Here is a 25,572-nt window from a genome sequence, read left to right as displayed (position 1 = left end):
AGTGAGTATTCAAGATCTCTCAGACCCATTAACCTGATCTTCAGTTTGTCCTTTCTACTGGTTAAGCTTCTGGAGTTCATACAGGACTCTCCACCCTTGTGTCACCTATTTGGACATAGATACCACTACAGTTTCCTTTTGGTTACGTGCTACCTTCTTAAAAATTGGCACTGGAGAAACTTAACAGGAAGAAAATTAACTGTACAATTACATTCATAATCATACAGCACTAATAGATGACCACATAACATGTTATTCGAATAAATACTAAAGGCAGTGATTAGAAATGGTTCTTCTATTTGTATTTAGTCTGAGCTATATAACACTGCCAGCTCATAAAAATTAATGCATGGGAAGAGTTCCTTTTGTAAGTTCAGAACAATCTCTGTGTGTGTGTGTGTGTGTATGTATACATATGCACACATATTCCTTTTAAATAAATAAATACGTTTAAAATAGGAGGTAATTAAAAAAAAAAAAAAAAAAAACAAAAACCACAAAACTGAATACTCCCAGGTATGCTTCAATTTTAAGAGGTTTTATGTTGCACTATAATAAACTAGTGTCTATTACTCACAATACTGTTACCTTTTGAGTCTACAGATCGAAAATCTTCCCACCCTTGTAAAGTTACTATCAACAAATACAATTATTACCATTCCTGTGACCTACATTAAAAAGAGCCAACTTAATGTGAATGAATTAGCAGTTAATCATCAAAGTAAACAAAATCTATTAAAAATTGTATTGCAGTACTTATTACACTGCAATACTTATTACATTGCTAAACATCAATGCAATCATCTACACAAAAAATCATTATCTTTTTTGTTCATTGCTCATTAATAATCACACCCTCAGAAATAAATATTTTGCATAAAATTAACATACTGTATTCACTTATATCTCTTTCCAATTTTTAAAAAAGTAACAATTTTTTTGCCTCTGATATCACAGCAAATGCTTTATCCAGGGAAATGCCTGAATGCAAAGACAGGGTGGTCTTTTTTTCTTTCTAATTCATGTTTTCCATGCTTAATATTTTTCTAGTGTTATTGAAATTTAAATTGAAAAGGCTTGGTATTGTCCACAGCAGAGACCTAGTTCTAACCACAGTATGCCTATCGCTAGCAAACTAAAATTGAGGCCCTGCCCTTGGCCCTAGGGCTTAATCTCTGGGTAATGCTGGAAATGTTGCTCCATGCATGGATTAGCAAATTAAAAGAGTTACAAACCTCTGCTGTGACTTGCCTGACTCCTGCAGTCCCTAGATCATCATACACAGTTACCACACTAGGTTCAGGTGTTTTGAAAAGACATATTAGGAAAAGGGAAACTGATAGAAAGATTTCTGTTAACTACAAATTGGAACTACCCATCCAAAAAAAAAAAAAAAAACCACAGCAATAAACATGCACAATTATTTAATTTGGAATTAATATATAATATTAAAAACTATCAGAATTCCTTTTGTCAGTTGTAACTGTTTTTATTTCATTAAGAAAGAAAAAAACAAACCCCCCTGTAACTATCCATCAAACTAGATCTGGTTAAATATGGCATTATTTAGAAATTCAACTGATAAGGATTGCTATAGAACAAATCAATCCGATTTTTTCCCTGTTAGTGTTGAAAAGGTAATATACAGTTCAAGCCTCCTGCAATTGTTTACACCATAATGTTTCAAGACCACATTCAAATTGGTTAGCATCTTTATTGCACAATACACAAGCCTTTATTAAAACTTTGATACTGTTTTCAAAATAGGTAATAATTATTATTTGTCTATTATAGGCAGATGTTCTTTTAAAACAGAAACATACTCCACTTAGAACTTTTGATTTCGTTAACTGGTTTCAAGGAAAAAAAAAAAAAACTCCAGCAATTTCATAAACTATGTTCACTGTAAAGAAGCATGCATTAATACCTCACAGACAAATAACTATCTGTAAATTCTCACTGAATATTTGAGGAAGTGAGGGTACTCAGGCAGCCTAATGTTATGGATTGGATTTGTTTGTTAGGGAGGATGCATACAGAATATGCTGTTATACAGGGTCTTGGGATAGCAACTATTTGTATATTTAGAAACATAAAATTAAACATATCCAGCAGAAAGTTGCTCAGCATCTTACTTCTAGTTAATTCGCTGTTCAACTTATCTGAGAAGGTGCTACTTGCTATATTTTAAGGAGAAAGAAATATTTCCTTGAAATTTATGAAAAACATGGACATATGCTTCTGTCTCTGTTCTAAAGTAATTCCACCCAAGTACCCAGCCTGAGTTTGAGGCACATGAATGAAGCTGAAACACCAACATCATCTTGCTATAATCAAGAGATGATAAAAAAAATTCAGGAAACGGAAGTGCTTTTCAGTGTACCCCAGCCACTCTGCTCCTGTGACTTCTAGGATGAAGTATCATATGCTGGCTTTCCAGAAGACTCTATGGACAAAGGGATCTCCTCCAATTCCCTAAGCAAAAAAGCAGACAGTGCCTGATGAAGTTGCATTTATCCAGCCAGGTGAGCTTCATTAGCTAATCAGGACCATGTTCAAGACAGACACAAAAGCCACTGTGCATAAAAACAGTAAGAGAGCAAGTATTGGTCGGTTGGAAAACAGCCATTTCCCACAACAATTAAATTGTGAGCACTGATTTTATCAAATGATTACAATTAAGAGTCTTTCACTGCCTCCAACAATAATACAACATATATTACTTTCCTCGTCTAGTACCAGAATCATTAAACCAACTGGAAACTGCTGGCAAAATTACAGGCAGAAAAGCCAAGGGATTCAGTCAGCTAGTCTGAGAGTCAATTAGGAAAATTCAACCAGGATTATAGACTTTCTGTTAACTAACGTAGAAAGTTCTCTGGGTTCACGTTTGTTTGGATTTTTTTTCCCCTCAGACCTTCCACTTCCACCTCCCATGTTTCCACACATAAACAGCATGCAGCATTTTCTGAAGTACCTTGTAAGCAATAATAGTGGGAGCCAAACATAGCTAAACAGTTCTGGGAAGCGTATTTACAAGCTAGACCTGGCCTAAAAACTGCAAGTGGTTTCTCCATTCTGTAGCACAATGTCCTACACTAAACCACTTAAGGTGCAGAACAAACCCACTCTGGTCACTGATGTTTCTGCAAAGAGTTCCAGCAAGGGTCCCAGTCTCTGAGGACTGTAACACTGATTCTGCAATATTGACGTCTTTCCACTAGGAAGTTGCCTGGGACCACCAACTCATTTCACACAGGCCATGCAGGAGCTATCAGATGATAATGGGTTTTAGTTTCCACCCACCTGGGCTACATTCAAACTAGTGACCTAAGGTGAAGGTCTCAACATCCCATTACCAAACCCTCCAGCCATTTAGTACCCTCCTATAGTAAGCTTTTCCCTGCACCATAAAGTCAAGAGACAGTAAAAATGTGTCTATATCTGAAATCTGTTCTCAAATATATGATCATTCAAAGCCTTTTGATACAAGTACTTAGATATGAATGTTCAGATAATAATTCAGCTGAACATTTTTCAGTCACTATGAGAAGCCCTGTGCAAGAAGAAAACAGATAAAAATGACAATATTTTGCCATAAAATCTAAAATTGTTTCTATAAAAAGTTAATTATTGTTACCATTAGATATTAAGTCGCTGTATAGAATTGATGAAAAGAATAAGCCATCAGCAGGAATTTGGAAAAATGTTAACAGTAATTCAAATAACATTAGCAGTATTATCAAAACATTAAAGTATATCTATTTTTAATAAAGATTGAGCTACATGTAAATTATATGTTTAGCATTTAATGCTATACTCACATACAGTGTATTTTCTCTTTGCTAATGCTAGTCTTTGATACACAGTTTAAAATATTAGGAACTGTAAATTTTCTTGTGTGTTAAATATGCCAAGTACTACAGAAGTGTTAATTAATGTATTATTAAAGCAGATTTTAGGAGAAGTGAGAATATATTTTAAGCAGTATGGGTTTCAACTAGAGTAAATGCACATACATTTGCAATGAGTTTAACAATTATTTAATATGATTTTGCACTAAAGATAAAAGGGGTTGGGGGGGTCTAGGTGTGGGGTTTATTGGCTTTTTGTGGGTGGGCTTTATCTTCTGGGGAGAGGGAAATGTTGGGGTCTGGGTTCCCCCCTCAGGGGATGGGGGGGAAGTTTAAACAAATATGCCAAATACTATGCTAGGTTAAAAATACTCTCTCTGTAACATTCAGCCTTGAATTAATCAGATAAAGATGAAAGTGAAGAATTTTGCCAACAGTGTTTCTTACTAAACTCACTCAGTTATGCCTTTCAGCCTGGTATATTTTATATGAAGGATATCTTGTTAAAACAACTGTTGAAGGCAAGTCATGTCATATCAACCACGCACCATACCCCATGGGAGCTCAAATATTCCAAAATCTATGTTAATATAATCCTGTCGCACAATTCAGCTAAGGAAATATAGCAGGTTTCCAATGACATGCAAGACTTCATATAAGTACCACGTTATCTATATGTCTTCCAGAAATGAGGTAAAGCCATAGCAAGGATTATACTGAATCAATTTAGGAAGGTAAATATTGTTAACAAGCACCATAAAATGGCCTAGCAGATGATTCTAATCTCTATTTATCAACTAACAAGTAGGCTGCACTTCTCAATGCAGTTTCCAACAATATATCTGTAGGACAGCAATATTCTCTGGCTCAAGAGACCAATGCAACTTCTCAACAAGGGGTTTGCGGCTTTCGAATACAAGATTTACTATGCATTATGCCATGTGCTCCCACCATCCTTTCTCAAAGTGGTTTTAAAAAAGTATGCTATGCAGCTCCTTGCCTCTAAATCTTTTGAGTGTTTTGCCCTGGTCGTGCAATTGTGCATGACATCCCGAATCTCTTTTGGAATACTTCCTGTTAAGACAGAGTACTACTTATTGTAGGATTCTGAACCTCAGAAACACACTTTTACAGTCATCTAGCTTTTGCTGAAAAAGAAAACAAAACAGGGAACTACAGGGGGCCTGACAGAGTTACTGGAGTTTATGGGGGTTTTACTACTCCTCTGTGTGACACCCAGAACAGACTGAAGACGTTCACATTACAGGGACCAGAAAGGTGGAGACGGAAACTGTCACGGAGATGCTTAAGAATTTTAGTAAGCTAGTCGATTACGAGTCCTTGCCAAGAAAGTCTTATTTTGTTTATTATTTGGGCTAGACCCCAAGTCACTTTTTTTTAAAACTAAGAAAAAAAAGCTAAACAACCAAAACTTGGCAGAGTCAATTCTCCTGTTTAACCAGGCCACTCAGCAGGCTGACATTCAGCTTTTAGACTGTATTTTTCAAAATATTTTCTCTTTACTGACAGAAGCTGCTATAAAAAAATTGTCTCAGCATCCAGCTGGTGATTGACGGCAGGGCCAGAGAGACTGCAGTAGGCTTAAGCAAGGGAAAAGAGCTTTAGCTGTGCCACAGTGAAGTAGTATGAGGTTTACAAGCAATAATAAGGAGAGATAAAAGCATGTTCAGGACACATTTCAGAGACAGAAGATAAAAGAACACTAATGATGCAATAACAGGCATGATATTAAAAACAAAGTCTAGAAACACAAAATAGATAAAACAGAAAAAAAACTTAGGATTCTATCCTGCTTTCCTAATATGTTTCAGCTGAAAAGAAGCAAATCCACCTTCTAGATCTGAAAACTCTCTGTATCTTCCAGTGTACAGTAATATCTGTAATTCCAATTTTCAAGTCATGAAAAGCTGTTTCCTCTGTCCTTACATTTCAGATTCCAATTTTTAAATACATAAAATATTCTGGTTCTAAAGATCTTTATTTGATTTTAGCTCCTAATCAGTTAGTGGAGTTTTACCAAAATCCTGATACCTTTAATCAAAAAATAGACACAAGCACTCAGCATTAAACATAGTCTGATTTAAACTCTAAGTTTATCTAACAAGTGGCAGTCTTTGGTCAGATTTGAACATTTTTTCAATTCAAAGGCCTACACTTCTGCTGTCCAGGGAAGGAAGAAAACTGCACTACACAATGAGGAAGCTTTCTCCATCCAAAAGAACCCTGGAAAAACCTCACAGCAAAATCCCCAAAACCTAGGAAAGTCACAAAGCAGAGGTTTCACTTGTGATTATGGAAGGGACACTGAAGTGTCTTAACTAAATGTTCCTCTGCTGTGTCCTGATTGACTCTGAAACTGGTAATGCAATTAGCTACTTGCACAGAGCAGTTAAATCTCTCTATGTGCATTTCCTAGATGGATATGGAACTCAAAGGCCTTGTTTGCTTTTCCAGCAATCTTACAACTGCAGTCAGTACACATTCAGTGTATCTGACCAATCTGTAAAATCTGAACAGTAAGCTGGCACACAACAGATCTCCCCTCTGATGCGCAACACCGTAGCAGCTGTGGAAGACTCCTTTCACTCATCTAGCTGTTCTGTTTGTGTTTCACTAAGTCCATGAGCTTTTAAGCCTCCTCTAGTCTGATGAAACTGTGATTTCCCTGGCACAATGATTAGGCATGGGCTTTCCTGATTCCCCCTCCATGACAGCCTACTTTATTCCTGCAAGACAATGCCTTGTTGTCGTGGTTTAAATCCAACCAGGCAGCTCATTCACTCACTCCCCTCCTTCTTCCCCCCACTCCCGGAGAGATGGGAAGGAGAACTGAAAGAATGTAACTTCGTCAGGTTGAGATACGAACAGTTTACTAACTAAAGTATAACACAAATCACTGCTGCTACCACCAATAATAATAATGATAAAGGAAATAGCAAGGGAAGAGAATACAATGCCTCACCGACCGATACCTTGCCCCCACCCAGCAGTGCTCTAGCCCTTCTGGGAACTCTCAGTTTTACATCCTGGGCATGACATGCTGTGGTATGGAATACCTCTTTGGCTAGTTCAGGTCAGGTGTCCTGTCCCTGCTTCCTCCCGGCTTTCCCTCTCCCCTGGCAAAGCATGAGACTCACGAAGTCCTTGGTCAAAGTAAACATTCTGACCAGCAACTGAAAACATCGGTTTTATCAGTATTATCCCCAGGCCGAAACTCAAAAACACAGCACTGCACCAGCTACTAAGAAGGAGAAAAAGTGACTGCTGCTGCTGCTGAACCCAGGACACTTGTTCTGCAGCTGTCAGGAGCAGAAGCAAAGAGCTCTAAAGCCTGTGGTTCTGAGCTCACCCCTTCCAGTATATGTAAAAGTTTAATCAAAAGATAGACACATTTTTCCCTGGCTTCCAAAAACAAGTACCCTTTACTAGCTAGCACACAAAGCTTTAGACAATATGGCTCTTCAGTTTCTCCATCACCCATGAGAATTGCTTGGGCTTCAAGCAAGACCATCTGAGGACCACAGGCTCATCCATGCAGGTACACCTCTTCCCCTCACCACTGCAGCAGTCAGCCTGTGCCTGTGCTAGTCTCTTTGGCCTCATTTCTTCTGCCTCAGCTGACTTTGAGCTAACCAGGGACCCTGCTCCTGCACCTTGCACAAGTTTTATTTGTCTCAGTAAGCATATTATCCATTTATCCTTCCCTAGGCCAAGTTCAGTGACTGTCTCTGGCTCTACAGTTTTAAAGACTGAGGGTTAATATGCGCTTTTTTTTTCCTACTGCTCTGAGCACTCTTCCTATAGGCATGCTCTGAATCAAATGGGAATGATTTAACTTTCCTGTTGTATGTGTTTGTGTCTCCCTGGATATATACATATGTACACCAGTGTGATAAACTAACTCTTACCTGTCTGCAGATGCAATTAGCTACTCAGGGCATATTACAGATTCACATGGTGATCTACACCCCACCCCGCCATATGAACCATATATCCAAAGGGTAATCATCCTAAATAGCAAGGTATTTACACTGAATTTTTAGATCATATAAGTGAGCTTCCTTCCATCACAAATATTCTTTGATCCATATGCTATAGGTATTTTGTAGAGACCTATTTTACACTGTATTACAACATATAGCTAAGAAAGAGTTTGCAGTAAACGCAAAATGCTACTGTTCCAATTAGGATTTTATGCACCCTGGAGTGAGTAACTATGCAAGGCACAAGTAAAATAAGAGAACAAATATGGCAACTGAAATAGTTAAAGGTAATAGCAACTATTATTTAATAAAGACCCATACATCTCAAGGAAGGTAGATATTACTGAATTTATATTAAATTCAATACTCCTCTGACAATCTGCAAAAACAATTTCTGGAAAAAAGCCACCCAATTACGTTGGTAGGAACTGAAAACCATAAAGTGTGATTAGTGCTTTGGAAGAAAACAAAATTTTTGTCTAACCACTTCTCACTTTCAGCAAACACTAGTAAGCCAGAAAGCTGTTTGTGGGGGTTAAGAGCATAGGGGACTTAAAATGGCACACACAAAAAAAATTCAAAAATAAAAAATTCTAAGTATCCAGACTTTTTTCTAAACAGTTCTTGAAAGAAGGTGGGGACGTGGGCAAAGAGGTTAAAAAAGGCTCAGAGAAAAGAAACCCTCATGCACTGCACACTTTTAAATATTGATATCACATTGTAGAACATGCTTTTAGAACATTCTCCTGTACATATACAAATCAGCATTTTTTTTTCATCTGACTAAAATAAGGATAAAAAACCAGCACAGTTTTCATATTCTAAATCTGCTTTCAAATAGATCACTGGAAAAGCCACATAAAAAAAAAAAAAAAAAAAAAAAAAAAGAAATCTGTAAGCAATAGCGTGATAGCTCATTCTACCACAACATTTTTCTTTACCAGTGTGGTAAATTACAGCTCTGACCTAAATTTTCATATGTTTGAGTGGATTGTTTACTACTATATAATAAACATTGTAACACCCGTATTTATGTTTTAACTAGTATTTTTTGAGTCCCTCCATCTGAGACCATAATCAAATTACACAGCACAGTTCCCCAATTACCTTCCTGCTTCATTGTATTTACCTGTTCTTCCCTGGCAGACGCTGTTTGCAGTGCCATCTGGAATGCATACTGTGGTCTCCCAAACACAGGCCTCAAGCCAGAGGAAACACGGTGGGAAATTAATGTTGGGCACATTAAAACCGGTATCAGGCACTGATCTACCTATCCAAGCACTCCTGACAGCTTTACAGAGTGCTGGTGTGCCTGCCATATCAAAAAATGTACCCATCTTTCTAGGGCTGGAGGTTAAAGAACAGTGAGCAAAAGCAGTGACAAAGGAAGCTGTGGGTACAGCAATAAATAAATAGGAATACAGGTTAGAAGTGGGGAGAATTTCAGTATCAAAACATAAAACCAGAGGGGGAGGTCAGTAATTGGAGGTTTACAGCTACTACTGTGTTTGGCCTAATGCTCCATTGCAGAACCTGACAATGAAAAGCATTTTCTGCTACACTCCAGCTTATTGCAAGTATCCTAACAGCACATGGATAAAGAGTGTTCATAGGCAACCAGGAGTGGGACCACACACTATCAGGACTGTGGTGTTCTCCAGTAGCAAGAAAAAGAAAACAAGAAAACTCTCATTCACAACCAGGAGCACATTGCTGTTGTGCCACCAAGTCCTCACACTTACACGCTTGCAAAAGCTGTATGGCCAGTGCTAACTACACTTTAAAAAGCACCCAAGTGAGGAGGCTTTACAAGCCTAGAAGCTCAGAGAAGAACTCCACCTCCCTAAACTGTTGCTGAGGAGAAGGGCACTTATAATAAAAGCCTCAAATTAAGGCAGAAGATCTATTCCTGTTTTTCAACCTAAAATAGATTGTATCTGGTGTAAACTAGGGGGAAAAGATGAATACTTCATTGCTTGGACTATTTTTACTCTTGTGAACTAGGCATTGCTGCAGGAATGCATCAAAGTATCAAAGCAAGATAAATGAAAAAAAAAAATCGGAGTGTACAAAAGTCAGAAAAGTTAATTTTTTTTTTTTATTTTTTTTTTCCACTCTGGAATGTGTTTCATTCTATTTAGTAACAATGTCAATAATTAGATTTCAGTTTAACCTCTGTGAGACAACTTAGGCCTGGAACAGTTGATTTGCTCTTCTTTTGGCACTGCACAAAAGATCTGTATAACTTGCAAGTACACTTAGGGAGGAGGTGAGGTAATAATAACCCAACATAAACAGTGGAAACCCCTATCTAATGAAGTTGCCTTAACTTACTTAGTAAGCTCACAGATTTTTGCCTGTTACACAGTACTAAGCTCCCACAAGATACGAATCTACCAGCTGTGAACTTCACAGCCATTCAGTACTCTTTTATGGATGATTATCTGATTCCATGCCTTTTCTAGCAATTTCAATACCACAGTTACCACTGATGCTGATGCATGGTCTGGATACATGCCTGATGCTCCCCAGGGTGATATGAATCAGAATGGCTTCTCTCTGACACTCTGTGTCCAGCATGTAACATAACTATCACCAGTAATCAAGCAGCGATGCAGCGACTGTAAAAGCATGCTATGACCCCTGGAAGCAGGAAGTTGTCCTGTTATGATAACAGTAAAACACTCTCTTAGGCATAAGATCTAGGTGATGCTCAAAGCACGCAGCAAAACACTTTGCTTGACCGGTTTATGATCACCAGGCCTTTCACATCAATTTTGATTGAAAGATTTTTGGTGAGGTGAAAAAGCTCAGGATACTTTGGAAAGTTTTCATTTACATCATTTGATTTCAAGGCAAAGGAGCTCAAGCATGTGGACTTTAGCACTGCCACAACTAATCAGGCAAATCACACTATCAGCAGGATTCTGTGAAGACCAAAAGTGAAATATGTGAAGCAACTGAGAAGATTAGGTTTCTCACCCTTAATTCAAGCTACAACAAGAATGTCTCAAATGACCAAAAAAAAAAAAAAAAGTTCCAAAAAAACCCACCAAACCCACCCACCTTAATTACATTATGAAAAACAGGATTGATTTTTAAATGCAGTACAGCTTTTCAGTCTCTTTATCCCAATGATTATCCATTACAGAGTCATGGAACAACTAACATCCCTTCAAATTCTACAATAGGAGTCTTATTTTGTTAAGCTTTGAAATTAAAAAAAGTGAATTACTAAAATCACATGACGTGCGCATTAGGAGCATTTTGTCAATGCAGCAATCTTGGTACACCACTGTGGCAAAGCATTAAGGATGTAATCAGCTATATCAGCAATGGTCTGCTTTGAAAAATCACCACTCACTAGCAAAACGAGCAATATCAGTAAAAAAGTTTTGCAGGTAAAACAGTATCTGCTACAGAGGTTTCTGCTGATACATCTTTGTCCAAGTGGGATACTACACCTCTTAAATACCTCCAATAGATCAAGCTATACCAAAATATACTATAGACTTGGCTTATAGTCTGCTCTTAATCTTAGCTTAGCTATTTCACTCAATTTTTTCAATCTTTTTCTATCTCTACTGAGTAACAAAACCAGCTGAATTCAACTTGCCAAGTTAGCAAAATATGAATGTCCTTTTCCATATAACATCCAGCTCAAAATGCAGAGCGTGGCAGCATTCTTGAGGCAAAGTAAATACTGCTAGGCAAAGCAACATAACACTCTATACCAAAGCACAGTTATGATGAACACATTGATCAGTATCGGTCACTGATTATACAGGCAATGGACTGCCTAGTGTACAGCCTAGCAGAGGGAAGACATATGCAACTTCAGGGTGCTTCCAGACAGCCCCAGGACTAACAGGCTGCCAAACTAATTGCACCTTGCAGTGCAGCTACACAAGCTGTTTCACAGCTTGAAAATTTTTTGCACTGCCTGGACCATCTATATGCGCATCACTAAGAATTGCCAGTGGAGAGTACTCTCAGAAATGGCACTTTCTACTGGGGCAAGGGGGCTGTTGTGCATCCCCCTTGCCCCAGCCACCTGAAACTGAATGTAGAGTAGCTTACATAAAAGGATATGCAAAAGAAGGAGACAGTGTTACTGCTCCCTCTCCTAACACTGGGATGACCTCCAATCTTAAGAGTTAGCAAAGGTACTAACAGTAAGTAGCAAAGTCCCCTGCAAACACAAGGCTTAAGAAGCCACTGCCCTAGGCATGTAAATGAACCACTGGAATTTAGCAAGAGGGTGGAAAACTCTACAGGACACTTCTAGACAAGGGGACAATTGATCAATAGATAGAAACTCAGCAGTCCAAGAACTCCACAAAGATGTTTACAGGCCCTGGCTGCAAGTCAGCTGTGGAAGAAGCACACTGCAGTTTCACAGCCAGCTATGGACAGCTACATAAAATTAATTCGTTCAACTGCTGCTTTGTTCCCCACAGTCCATTTAGCTGACTTTCGTGTGGGGGTAGGGGAATTTCACCTTTTATATAGATGCAGCTGGAAAGACTTTACACAGAAATTATTCCCAGTACACAACACATAGTCTAAATAGTGCAGCCTGATTAAATCATACATGATAAAGCATCTTAAACTACTCGGTATTGCAGTCTGCGACCTCAAAGATGGCACAGTCCCAACGTCACTTATGAAATCATAAGACAAAGTTCTGTGCAACTCTAACAGGCAAATGGACTTACTTTAATGTGTCTCCTGTTGCTCAGTGAGCAGAAAACTTTAAAGTGTGACAGCCTCTGTCTTCCCTTCTTGTTGACCAGATTTTTGTGTTTGGTATTTATGAGACATTTACACTATATTAGCAGAAATCAAAGGCAAATCTTAATTATATATATTTTTAACTCATATAGCATTGTGGTTTTCTTGTTGTTTTAAATAACACCACAGGATTGCTTTATAACTGAAAGTCACATAAATTAAAAGTTGCCACCTTCCTTTTGCACTCAGGTAGAAGTAGTTTCATGTTTCCATTGTCTTTTTCCCTAAAGTTACTATTTTTTCTTTCTTTTCAAAACTGCCTATGTATGTGCATATATACATATGAAGCTCTATGTCCGTATACACATACAAAACTATAAACACCTGCCAAAAATGTTGTAAAAAAAAAAAAATCTACAAGATGTATATAGAAAAAAATGCTTGCATTACCAGTTTGAGGTGATGCAGACTGTGCTAAAACTCTGCATGTTTTAACTGGAGCAGTATTGGCCTTCAAGAGAAAGCAAATCAGTATAAATACTTTAAATTGACTACAGATACCGCTGTCCTAAAAGAATTTTAGCAGAAAGTCAAGTTTTGTCACAGGCAAGTCAGAATTCCAGAGATAATGCTGCATCTGGATGTGAAACACGAGTTCTGTCACACTTGTATCATGAAACCCTATGGTTAGGTGGGAGAATTAATAGATTGCTAAACAATTTAGCTTAAACCTTAAGCTTAAGCAAAGTACAGAGCTGTAAAGGTCTGCTGGAGTAGCCAACTTAAGGGAAAGAAAATAAAATCTTTAGAGCATAATTTTGTGGTTTGCTCCAAAAAAATATTTTGGAGAGGGTGAAAGAAAAGTGAGGAACAAAAAAAAAAAAAAAAAAAACGTTATCTGAAAGCTTCATTTCTGGTAAACTCTGAACTTGATTTTTAATAAAACATTATGCCTGATGAATTCATTATTAAATCCTTCTAGTCATCCGAGAGGCTGATTCAGTTCTAAATAAAAGCATCATCTGGAAAAGAACTCAAAAATAGTTCCTTTAGGAAGAAAACTAATACAAAAGATTTTAGGGGTTTCCAAAACCCATCTCTTTGCCCTTTTTTGGATAAACACAGTCACTAAATTTTCTAACCATTTGTAAATAATCTAGCTTCGTTTCAATAATCATTCAGCTTTGTTTCCAGAAACAGCCTTTTTCTTAATAACAAAAAAGGAATCCACTAGTAGCCATCACTACAGACACACAAATTTTCAAGGGAGAATTGTCTTTTCGACAGCATCACTATGCAAAATAAGTGTCACATTACTTTAAAGAAAGCCTGCAGCCTTCTCATACTACTGCAAGTAAATAGAGTGTGCTCATGACTCACTGCCCCTGTTTGGTTGCAACTCATCAGTGCCGGCAGCCCTAATCTGCTCCCAGCCATTATGACCAGCAGCTCTGAAATATGGATTAGATCCACCACAAGTACTCTGTGCAGGGAAAGAACTCCTTGAGCCCTTTATTCCCTACAGAGTACCTGTGCAGGAGAATAAATCAGTGATATGAAAGAAAACATAAAATCCTTCCCAGTAAAATTTGCAGATGACACAAAAGATAATAAAATGGTAAATACCAAGGAGTTGTCAGTTTCACAGATTGCATGGCAGTCTGGGCTTACCTGAATAAAATGCATTTTAACACAGCTGAGCACAAAACTGTCTATCTCATAACTAAGAGCACAGATTCCAAACAAGGACAATATAATAACCTAGGAAGAGGCATATGGATGATGGTGGATAACCAAATTAATATCAGCCTACAGTGCAATACTCTGGCTAGAGCAGGGGAAAAGATCCTTTGATGCACAAGGAAGTAAACACAGAGTAGCAATAGAAAAAGATTAAATAAATCACTACAGATGTTGAGACAGAGAATCTTTCCATTTCAAACAGCACATAACCTAGAACCATGTTGTTGCTGTATCTATGATCCTTGAGCATTACCAGAGGAACAACTAATGGACTTTGCTGGTATTCAAACTAGAAAGACTTCAAACAGCCACAAGAAACATTCAAATTCTGGAAGAATTCCTTGCTAAAAATGAGAAACCTGTGTCAAAGAAAAGGATAAATGATCTACTCTCTACAAATATCTAAATGTGGGGAAGAACTGAGAAGCATCATGAATATTAAAGGAGGACTTTTGGCTTCTTAATGCTGGATTTGGTATGTTTCTGCTACATAAAAGTTAGAAAACTTCAGACTGAGAATAAGGTAATAATACTTTAACAGTAACTACAGTTCCTCTAAAGAAAGGCAGGATTTTCTTTCATCTGAAGTTCTTTAGATGGAAAATGGTGATTATAAAAGAACTAGAAGCTGCAAGACACTGTTACTATCTTATATTGTTCTTTTAAATCAAAAGATGACAGAGTTGGAACTCTACCTTTCAAAACCATACCTAAAATGCTCCAGGATAGCTTTGTTACTGCAACTCCTGACACTTACATGAGATTTAGGGCAGATATTTAGCTAGATCCTTATATTTGGGGGATAATTATTTCTCTTTCCCCCTCCTCCCTTTCCCCCAAGCTGAATGCTCATATGAACTGTTAGTAAGCCAAATGAACTTGTTATCTTGTTCCCTGCTTCCCCAAGTAATATTTTGGATATACTTAGTATTAATGCTTCTACATTTGTGCAAAGCAGCAAGCTACTGAAAGAGCATGGGAAAAGCAAAACCTTGCTGAATACACAGAGTAGCTCTGTCACACATAATTTGAATTGATCTCAATTTCTGAACAAACAATGTGACTGGGGGGAGGAAACACTACAAAAGAAAAAACAAAACCAAAACCAAACCCCACACACATACACAAAACAACCACCACAAAAAGAAGCCCTCTGAGTTGACATGAAAATTAAATGTAAAACCAGTTTCTGTAGAATATCAAACAAAAACTGTCTTAAACAGGGAATTGTCAGACTGTGACTAATATCCTACTGAAAGGGTGTGGTTAAGGGACTGCATGCAAGACAGCAAAAGGTAATTGCCTAATTGGTCAATTGACCAATACCTAATTCATGTCAGGATTTAACTCAGAATAGATATTAGAATTAGATACTACAGATCTTAAGTGAAACTTTAACATTTGTATTGAACTGTAAACATAATAATGGCCCTGTATTATTCAGTGGAAGAAAATTTTCAGGTAACATGTATGCATTGCACCTATTCCCTATTCAGGCTACATTCCATTAATCTCAAAGTAAAATTTTAAAGCCAGTGCAACATGTGTCATAATAGAAACGTAAGCATGACAAAATTTCTGTTATGGAAAAATTATGTTTGAGTGCTGTTCTCTCAAATGTTCCAATCAGCTAAGGATTAGATATTCAACTTAATGCTACCCTGTGATCATTAATCATTTTAAAGTGGCACAGCTAATCTCATTTCTTACCCAGAGAAAGCCCACTCATATCTCACACATAAGGAGACATTGGTTCACTTTTGGATGTGTTTTGAACTTGGTTAATGACTTTTTTTTCCTGCAAAAGACACCTAGACCAGCTCAGCACAGAGAACCCACTGTATGCTCAAAGGTACACAAAGGCTAGAGCAGACATAAGCAGCTGTAATAGTGATAAGCTTTCACCAGGCAGCCTCACACTGAGGATGTAAATATCAGGTGACATATTAAAAAGGAGTTAGCAAGTGGATTGTCTGCCATTTGCAGGTAGAGAATGAATTATGTTATTAGCTTTCAATATTTCAGGGGTTGGAACTACATGATCTTAAGGTCATTTCCAACCCTCACTATTCTATAAATATTTTCTAAGAGGCCAGATTTATGAAGAGGAGATGCATAGAATCGTCTTCAAATACACTTAAATTCACATTGAGAGGGAACACCACTGCAAAGAAAGAGCCACAACGCAAGAAGATGGGACCTCTCCTTCCTGTTTTAGTAAGAGTAGATCAAACTAAATAGGAGCTCCTTCAGTACGTTCTCTCTAAGGTTAACCCTAAACATGGGATACTGAAGTCATTGTTGGAAGAAAAGAAAAAAAAAAAAAAGCCTGTGTACCCTACAGCATTAGCCTGAATGGCAGCCTCATTGTTCTATGTTACATGTTTTTCTTGCAGCTAAAATAACTGTTTCAGACTACCGTCTCTTTTCCTCAGCTATATGGTATCAGGTGAGTCAGGATATACAACCAAAAAGCCTAAAAGTCTTTCATCTTTGTAAGTCAATTTATGCACAACACCACAACTAAGAAACAAACAAAAAAAAAAAAATAGAAAAAGATTATGACCTCTCAGCCATTATCAACTGCGTCTTAAACGACTATACACTGACAAGAATCAGGATGCCCAGCTGCAAAGGAGCCAGCAGAAGTTTTAACCCACTTTCACAAAGTGGTAAATCTTCATTTGTAACAGTTAGCTTCTCCTCTGCAGGTCTTTTACTGGTTTATCCACATTAAGGTGGTGATGAGCACTGCAGATGCTTCAACAGCCCTGAGAAATCCTTCATCTTCCCATGTTTTGTATCTTGTTGAATTCCCTCACTAGAAACCCTGGGAGAACTATTTGGCCCATTAAAAGGCTTACATTCTCTTTTGTGTTGTCTACCAGGGCCATGAGATTTCTTGGGCATACAAAGTCGTTCTGTTCTTGTTTTATCCATTCGATACATAAACAAATCTTAATTTAAACCTCAGAGTCTGACAGGAATGGTTTAGTCTTCTGCCTCCTTTCCTCAGTTGTACAAAGATTTATGGGCTTCAGCCAACATATAGTCTAAAGGGAGCTTATTTTGGTCCATCAAGTTTGGATGTTTTGTGCATTTACAGGCTTAGGATGACAATGTGTATACAGCCAAGCTACACCTTCCAGGACAAACTGCTCCACTTTAGACTGAAATCAATGAGCCTTCTGTTCTGTGCTTACTTTACTAACTTGCTGAGAAAAGAAAGAAAGAGAGCTAATAAGACCACAGCTGTATTTCTGGGATTTAAATGAGCAAGGTGTTATTCTTGCATATTTATTCCATGCTATTGATTTCAGAAGAAATACCTTACTGTAGAACTCTTCCCTATTCTCCATATTCCTGAAGAGAGACATGACTTGTAAGTCTGCTTTAATATGGTCAGGAAAAAATGAGGAAGAGATGATTCTTCCACCCTTGCTTTGGAGATAATACACAACAGTCACCAAACTGACACTTTCAGCTCCAAGTGCAGGTGATACTCTGGAGGTCCACTTTATGAATGGAATAACTTGCAGGCTGAGAGGGAAAAACTAAAGAAAACAAACAAAAAGGCCTCATAGATATCCTCTGCTTGTACATTGCAGAGACTCCCTGCAGACAGGCAAAAAACCCTTACCCTTGACATGCCATTACTCCTTGTAATTTAGCAAGATAGGGCATGGGCAGGGAACTGTGCTCCCCTTCAGCTATCTCTGGAGATCATCTAACCTGGGTTTTGTTCACCATTTGACACTTTACAAAGGTGAACAGGAGTGAGATGAACAGGAGTGCAAACCATAGATGTCTGAGTAAGCAGAACAGATTTTCAACGTAGGCAAGAGGAAAAAGCCTTGGCAGTTTGGTTACAGAGAAGTAGCTAGAACTGAACAAGAAATATTTCTTTTGTCAATTTTGTTTGACATCATAAAAGAAGAGCCTGGACATTCCTGGATACAGATGTGGGGACTGGAAAAGAGGAAATATTGAGGAGCCAATGGAAAGCCATACTCCAGGCCACTAAAAGACAAGTTTCTGGATTGACTGCCGTAGAATCATAGAATAGTTAGGGTTGGAAAGGACCTTAAGATCACCTAGTTCCAACCCCCCTGCCATGGGCAGGGACACCTCCCACTAAACCATAGACTGAGCCATTTCATCTATTTCAAAAACCACAACAGTAAAATCTTCTAGGAATGCTTGGTGTGTTAGCCTCTACCGCTAGTGAACACAGAAACAATTTGTAACAATTTCAAGCTTTAGAGCTTTTTTTAAAAAAGCATATTTACATGCTTAGCCACCTAAAACAACACAGACCCATGGTAAAAATAGTGGTGGACAATTGGGGGCAATCTATATATATAAAGAAATATATTCTTTCACCAAGAGCTTTTGAAACTGTGTATTCCACTCCATTCTAAATGGGATATCTAAATTGGAGCATCAAATGAAAGAGAATCATAAATAGCCTAGAGAGATCTGCATTACAATATTTACCAATTTTGCCTATTTTCTCTAGATTAACTAACGTAATCTTTAGTTCAGCTCCTCAAGAACTTGTGTTGCAAGAAGCTTTTTGCAGGTTTTCTTTTTTTAATAGTACTGTAATTTATTTGCTACATTTTTTTATTTATTCTACATTTTTTAGAACTCTCAAAACCTGTTATTTCTAGTATACATTAGCACTAAGATTTGGCTAAAAAGGTTACCTCCCCACATATTTTCTGAAAAATATATTTGGAGTAGGTGGTCATGGTATGATCCTTTTAAATTTGTACAGAAAGGATCAGAACATTTCAATTTTAGCTGCTAAGTAGCTTTACACAGAGTATCTTCAGTAGGTACATGGTTAAGCATAAATCCAGAGTAGTTTCTCTGCATAACACTTCTTTTATTTTGAAGATGAGTTGGAAGGAGGGGAAAAAAGAAAAAAAAAAAAAAGGTCAATCTCTCAATCCATGACTGTGTCCTGTCCTGCTCTCTATGGCCAGTCCTTCAAATTCCTTTAATTCTCAGAAGTTTGCCAGTTTTCGCCCAGCCGAGAAATTATCCTACAGGAAACAGGAGGGTCACACAGCCCTTTCTGTTGACCACCAGTAGCCTTTTCACACCCATCCTTGCTTCCCATTCTAATACGGGGGGAGATTGATCATGCAAATCAGCATCTAGCACCACACATTCATATGTCTTGTAGCACTAAAGTATAAGCTTTAGAAGTGTCATGAAAATATTTTGACTTTTTCTCTTTTTTTTTTGTCAGCAACTTGTTGTTGTATTATTGGAAATAAATTACTATGAGAAAAAGTACCAAAAAAGATTCATTGGGAAGACAACAGGAGTGCCTCAGAGAACTTAAATAGCATGGAAGAAGTAACCAAAAGAAAATATCACTAATCAAAAAGCAATCTATCTTCTGTAGAAAGACCTAGCTATTAGTTTTCCAAAATAATCTGTGCTTTTACAGGTGAGCTGAAGTGGGCTACAATACTTCAAAATTCACATGTCAGGGATGAAAAAACAGATGTCAAAACCAGCACTGTTTCATTGCCAGTCTGATTTATGGATTTTGCTTTTTCTTGAAAAGCTATTTAGCCAATGCCCATTTGCAATTTTATGCCTACTTGTAAGTGAACATTAATTATTCCATTGTGTGGTCACCACAACTAGCTGTGTTTAACTACACTGATTATAACTGCCACCTACTAAAAAAAAAATTAAGATAGTCAACTATGTTGCAGAATTCAGAGTGAAGTCATCACTGTATTCAGCTCATGACAAACTATGCCAAGCTTTCATATTTCCACAAAGTTTCAAAATCTTGAAGTTGTTCTAAAAACTGATATAAATAGTGCACAACAAATCTGCTTCATACATTTAAACAAATGAATACATTTTTACACTTACTGAAGTTGCAAGAGGAGTAAACCACTGAAGTTCTCTGGTGACATTTAAAACCATGCTAGATCTAGACTGCTGCAGTTACCCTGGGCACTATCATTATTTGGAAATATAGAAGGGAAAACTATCAAAAATTCCAAGAGTGCAAGAAATATTTATAAGTCAATGTACAATCAGGAATAAATCATATCACACCAGAAATAGCCATTCACTAAAACAGAGACAAGAGGTCAGATTTTCATTTTGGATCACCAATTTACATTGATGCTGTAATTATACTGATAAATCTAGATTTCTTTTTCCCTTTCACTTCCATAAACCAAAATGATACTCTTTGTTTACATGAAGTAACAGCTCTTACTAATGTCATTGTACCTATTGTTAAAAGATTCAACAAGCAGCAGGTTATGGAATAAGAAGAGGAGATGAGAAAATTTGACCTAAAAATTATAATGAGCATGACTGCCTTGCTAAAGAAGCATTTTGTTGCAATGCAGTGTACAATTGATTTTTAGAAGTTAAGGGGGTTTGGAACATGAAATCCATTATAAACAAGATGATAATGACAACACTGTGATACAAAACAAGAATGTAGTTGGAGTGTGAAAAGCAAACACTAAGTGACAGAAAGCAGTTTCAAAATCCAGCAAGATAACAGAAAATTCATAATGCATTTACAATGTATTAATACAAAATCATCTACAATGTGCCTGTCAAATATATACTTTTCAATTTTGTGTAGAAATAGATTATTAAATTCTTTCTACAGTAAAACATAAACTTCACTGACTGCAAAAGTAACAGAAGTCAAGCACGTTGCATTTGCCTGCCCACAGCAACAGCACTTTTGTCAGAAGCACCAGTACAGATCTTGAGTTATGCACAAAAGCGAGCTCTGTTAGGGCAGCGGACAAAGGCAAATGACTGTAAAGCAAGAGGACTCAACTTCAATTTAACTGTCCTGTAAGGTACATACTAATTAGCTGCAAAGCTATGAAATCCTAGCTAGCATGTTAAGTCTGCTACATGACAGTATAATTTGACTTCTTAAAGGATTATGCAAATTACAACTCATCATTCCATTACATGACTGAAAAAAAGTGACAGCTAATTTATACATAACACACCTTTCAAATCCCTAAGATGTGACACACCTGTGCAATACATTTTGCCTAGATTTTCTAGTGTATGCATTCTTGTTTATTGCACTGTACAGCAGCATACCTAAGAGATTTAGTAAAGTCTTAGGGTTTTTTTATTAGCTTTCTAGCTTTTAGAGCACAATCCCAAAGAATTAAACAACATATTTCTGTCCTTGCTGTAGAGATTTTGCACACAAATAGGAGTGTATGCTTTCAACACGTGCAATTTCTGAATAGCGGGAGAGCACGAGCACTAAATGCACGAGCTAGAGGCAAGACTCACACAGATTTCAACATACTTCTGGTAGGTAGATTCACAGTAGATTCCGTCATATCGGTAGATTTTCCTACATTCTGATTGGTTGGGCAGAGGATGCTGGACAGTTATTCTGTAGAGGCATCAAAAACAGATAGACATGACTAGAAGTTCTCTACAGGTAACTGTAATGCAGGACAAATCAGTATGTTGAAATTTATTTTCTTATTTTTAAATTAAACACCTCATCTCTTTAAATCAACTGCTTTGTGCACACAACATCCAGAGTTTCCACTTTTCAAAATTTGCACTGAGAGTAAACTAAACTTCAGTTCTCCACAAGAATGGAATTGAATTTGTTCCCCATCAAATAAAAGTGGAAGAGGTAAAGAATTTTATGAACCCAACTGATACTTCATGTACTTTGTGTATATATAACAGTACTTATAAAAAATGATTATTTATTGTTTACTGTTGCAATCCCTCCTCAGGCAGAACATCCATTTATATCAGCTGGGAGTTTGTCCAGACAAAGACCAAATAACCCTCCAATTTAAAGTGTCAACAGCAATTCTCACATTTGCACAGAATGAGGATATTGTGGCATTATGAGGACTGTGATTGAAGGTGCTCAGCACCATCTGAATAATGCCATATGTTCTCGAATCGACTGAAAGAAAATGAAAGTGATTGGCAGCAATCAGGAGGTGCGCAGCATCTTGTAAAATCAGGCCCTAAAAGATTTGTCAATCATTCTATTATTCAGCCCTTCCCAACTCGCTGTTAGCAGAAAATATAATTTGCTATAAAAATTCAATGTTGTTTTTAAAATATACTTGGGAATTGCACACAAAACAGTACCCACCAATTTTCCCTTTTTTATCCCCCTCCCTCTTCTCTGGAATAAAAACACATTTTACATGCTTTTGTATCTTCCACAATTTAATACCTTTACCTCACTTAATATAATGTTAGTTCACTAGAGTAAGTCTAAATTATTTAAGAAATTTTACACATTTTTTCAAATGTGCAATTTTAGGCTATGAATTTTAGGTATTCTGAATTATTATCATTATTATTTTTACAGTATTATATTCATATAGCTCTAAGCTAGTCTTGTTTTTTAAAATCACATTTGTTTCAGCATTAACTTGAGACTGGAGGTTTGAGAAAAAAAAAAATTCGTATCATTATCCAGCAATGAGCTTTACAAGAAAACAGGAAGTTATCTACCATGGAAACTGAGGGCCTTCCTCAATAAGATTGCACCTTCACAGAGTGGCAAGTATACACCATTTCATTGTCTTAACAGCCCTGGTCCCTTGGTCATTTGAATTGGAAACCTCGTCTGAGCATGCCTCAGCACTACTTTAAGCCAGTGGGAACCCACATGCAGGATGGAGGAAAAGCTACATGATAAAGGCACAACCAAGCATCTCCAAATCCTGCAATATTCTTGCATTCACCAATTAAGGCATTGAGAAACTTATTTATTGTGACACCAGGGCCTTCAAGTTAGATGCCTAAGCACCATACACAGCATACAAAGAAAGCCAAGTATCTTAAAATGGGATTTGCAACTCAAATGCTGTCTGCAGGGAAATGTGGAAAAAAGAAATCCAGAAGAGGAAAGTGTCTTCTATGTTGCTTGTGACTGAGAGACAAACACGCTTCATTCTGGGTCACAGCAATGTCTGCAAAGTGAATTCAAGCCTCAAAATCTTCAGTGCACTGTCACATTGACTGACCCATGCTCCAGTTTTAACTCTTCCTCTCCTAAAACAAGCCTGGTTTTATTTACACAGCTTCAGCAAAGATGCAGAAGAACTAGCCTCTCCATGCCTCTCAGCTCGAGGAGGTTCAGTTATACATCCCCACAGACTCCTTAATAACTATTCTGACACAAGGGACGTATTAACTCCTCCTGCTAAAACAATGGCACCATAAAAAAAAAAAAAAAAAAAAAAAAGAAGTAAAATAAATCAGGTTCATTGGATGAAAAGGAGACAGTGAGAGCATGTTATATTAAAGACTCATTCAAAAGTGCATAAGCAGTACTTGCAAAAACTATCAGAATCCTTCCTAGATGAGTGCTCTCATTACAGGGCTTCAAAATTATGCTTGCTCTTCCACCAGTTCTCTGCCCAAATGAACCTTGAATAGTAATACTGATTATTACTGTTACTTGAGTAGTTTAACAAGGGCAGTAGAATACGGCCCGCTGCAGAAAACCTTTATTATGAAGTCGCTGTGGCATTCTTCTGGGAAATGGAAGATGTGGGTTTCAACAGCCTTGTTATTAAGTAGGTCCTAAGTAAGCATGCGCCGCACCAAGCTAGTGTAGTGTACCTGTCAGCTAGCTTTTGTTTGGTTTAGTTTTTATGATAAGGGCAGTCCTTGCTCTTTTTCAAATGAATGACAGACAGGCTGAAACACAGGAGATTCCTCCTGAACATCAGGAAACATATTTTTACTGCAAGGGTGACAGAACACTGGAACAGGTTGCCCACAGAGAGGTTGTGGAGTCTCCACCCATGGAGATAATCAACACCAAGCTGGACATGATCTTGAGCAACTCTTTCTGGTTAACCCTGCTTCTCTAACCAAGAGGAGTTGGACAAGAGATCCTTTCCAACCTCAACCATTCTGTGACTCAAACCTAGTTTCAGATTGTGACTCACAATCCTACTTTACATCTAGCCAGAATTAGGTGCTGCAACCAAAGATGAGGAAGCAATTATAATACAAAACTTTTTTTTCCTGGAGAATGGGGAGCATGGTGGGTGTGGGGTTTGTTCTGTTTTGGTTTCAAACTAAGCAATATATAAGGCTCTAAACACAGCTGCTGCTGTGAATCCTAGTCTGAGGGAAGTAAGTCTTCCTTTGCACTGAGTAGGGCTAGATTCCACTTGAAAAGCCAAAATTCTATGACATATTTTGGTCCCAGAATTACCCAATTCTCACTAACAATTTTGTTCAAAGATTTTACTGTCCCTCATTCCTCTTCACTGCAAGATAAATAATAATGAAAAATAAAACTTATCTCAAAACACTGAGCCAAGTAAGACATCAATGCAAATCTCTTAAAACCCCACTGACTTCATCAAGATTGTACAGCATCTAAATTAGCACAGAATAGGGCCTACTGTACTTAACCTGAAAAGGCAAACAGTCCTGAGACACCACGGAATACATTTCAAAGTACACACCAGGTTTTTAACTATGCAGCTACCAGACAGAGCAATGCTTTGGGGACGTTTGTCTCATTACTGCTAAGGTTCATTTTAGAATGGTTAAGTGTATTTCCATAAATGGGCTTTTATAGTGAATAAAGACTATGTTTACATTTTACATATTTAGAAGCTTTCTAACACCATCACACCTGTTTGCCCTCTGTACTTTAGCTGTCATTTAATACATTTATATTTACAATTAAATATCTTGTGATAACTATGAGGCTGTGGGTCAGAAATGGATCAGAAATTAAGACCACCTCCCAGGATAGCTTATTCAGCATTCCTTATTAAAAAGAAACAAACAGAAAAAAGCCAACAACAAATCCCCAAAACAAAAAATCAAGTAGAAGGTTTTACTGGATAGGATAAAAAAAAAAAAAAAAAAAAAAAAAAAAATTATCAAGACAATCAGTTTTGGCCAAGATTCTTTTTCCTCCCTCTGAAAAATAATTTTAGACAATCAGCACCAAATTAATTTTGCTAACTTGTTTTTAGCACTTTATGTCAGCAGATAGAGTATCTCTTTCAGGTTCCACATACAAAATTGATTTAGCTCAAGATAAAACTGTATATTGGTTATTTACTCTGGGTACTGTATATTCTTGTTCTATTTTATGCTTTGAAATTGATTTCTTGTATTTTTCTCAGTATTAAAAATTAGAGCACTGAAGACTATTTGAGTCTGATCAATTTGCAGTGGTTAGC

The 25,572-nt window shown here is 37.3% G+C and overlaps 1 protein-coding gene across 6 annotated transcripts in view; it reads right to left on the bottom strand.

The window, feature by feature from the left end:
- The window catches only part of NPAS3 (neuronal PAS domain protein 3), a gene marked incomplete at both ends in the record, with an annotated part of 628,566 nt that overhangs the window by 522,374 nt on the left and 80,620 nt on the right, over window positions 1-25,572 (bottom strand). The window contains one exon of one of the 6 annotated variants that reach the window (XM_080617339.1): window positions 21,675-21,764. The exons of the other annotated variants lie outside the window; for them this stretch is intronic. Within the exon in view, the coding sequence (XP_080473465.1) occupies window positions 21,675-21,764 (90 nt within the window). The remainder of the gene's footprint in view (window positions 1-21,674; window positions 21,765-25,572) is intronic. 6 annotated transcript variants of the gene reach the window in all.

This window comes from Psittacula echo (assembly GCF_963264785.1).
Source record: "Psittacula echo genome assembly, chromosome: 5".
Classification (NCBI taxonomy): Eukaryota; Metazoa; Chordata; class Aves; order Psittaciformes; family Psittacidae; genus Psittacula; species Psittacula echo.
This window is presented reverse-complemented; position numbering and strand designations above follow the sequence as displayed.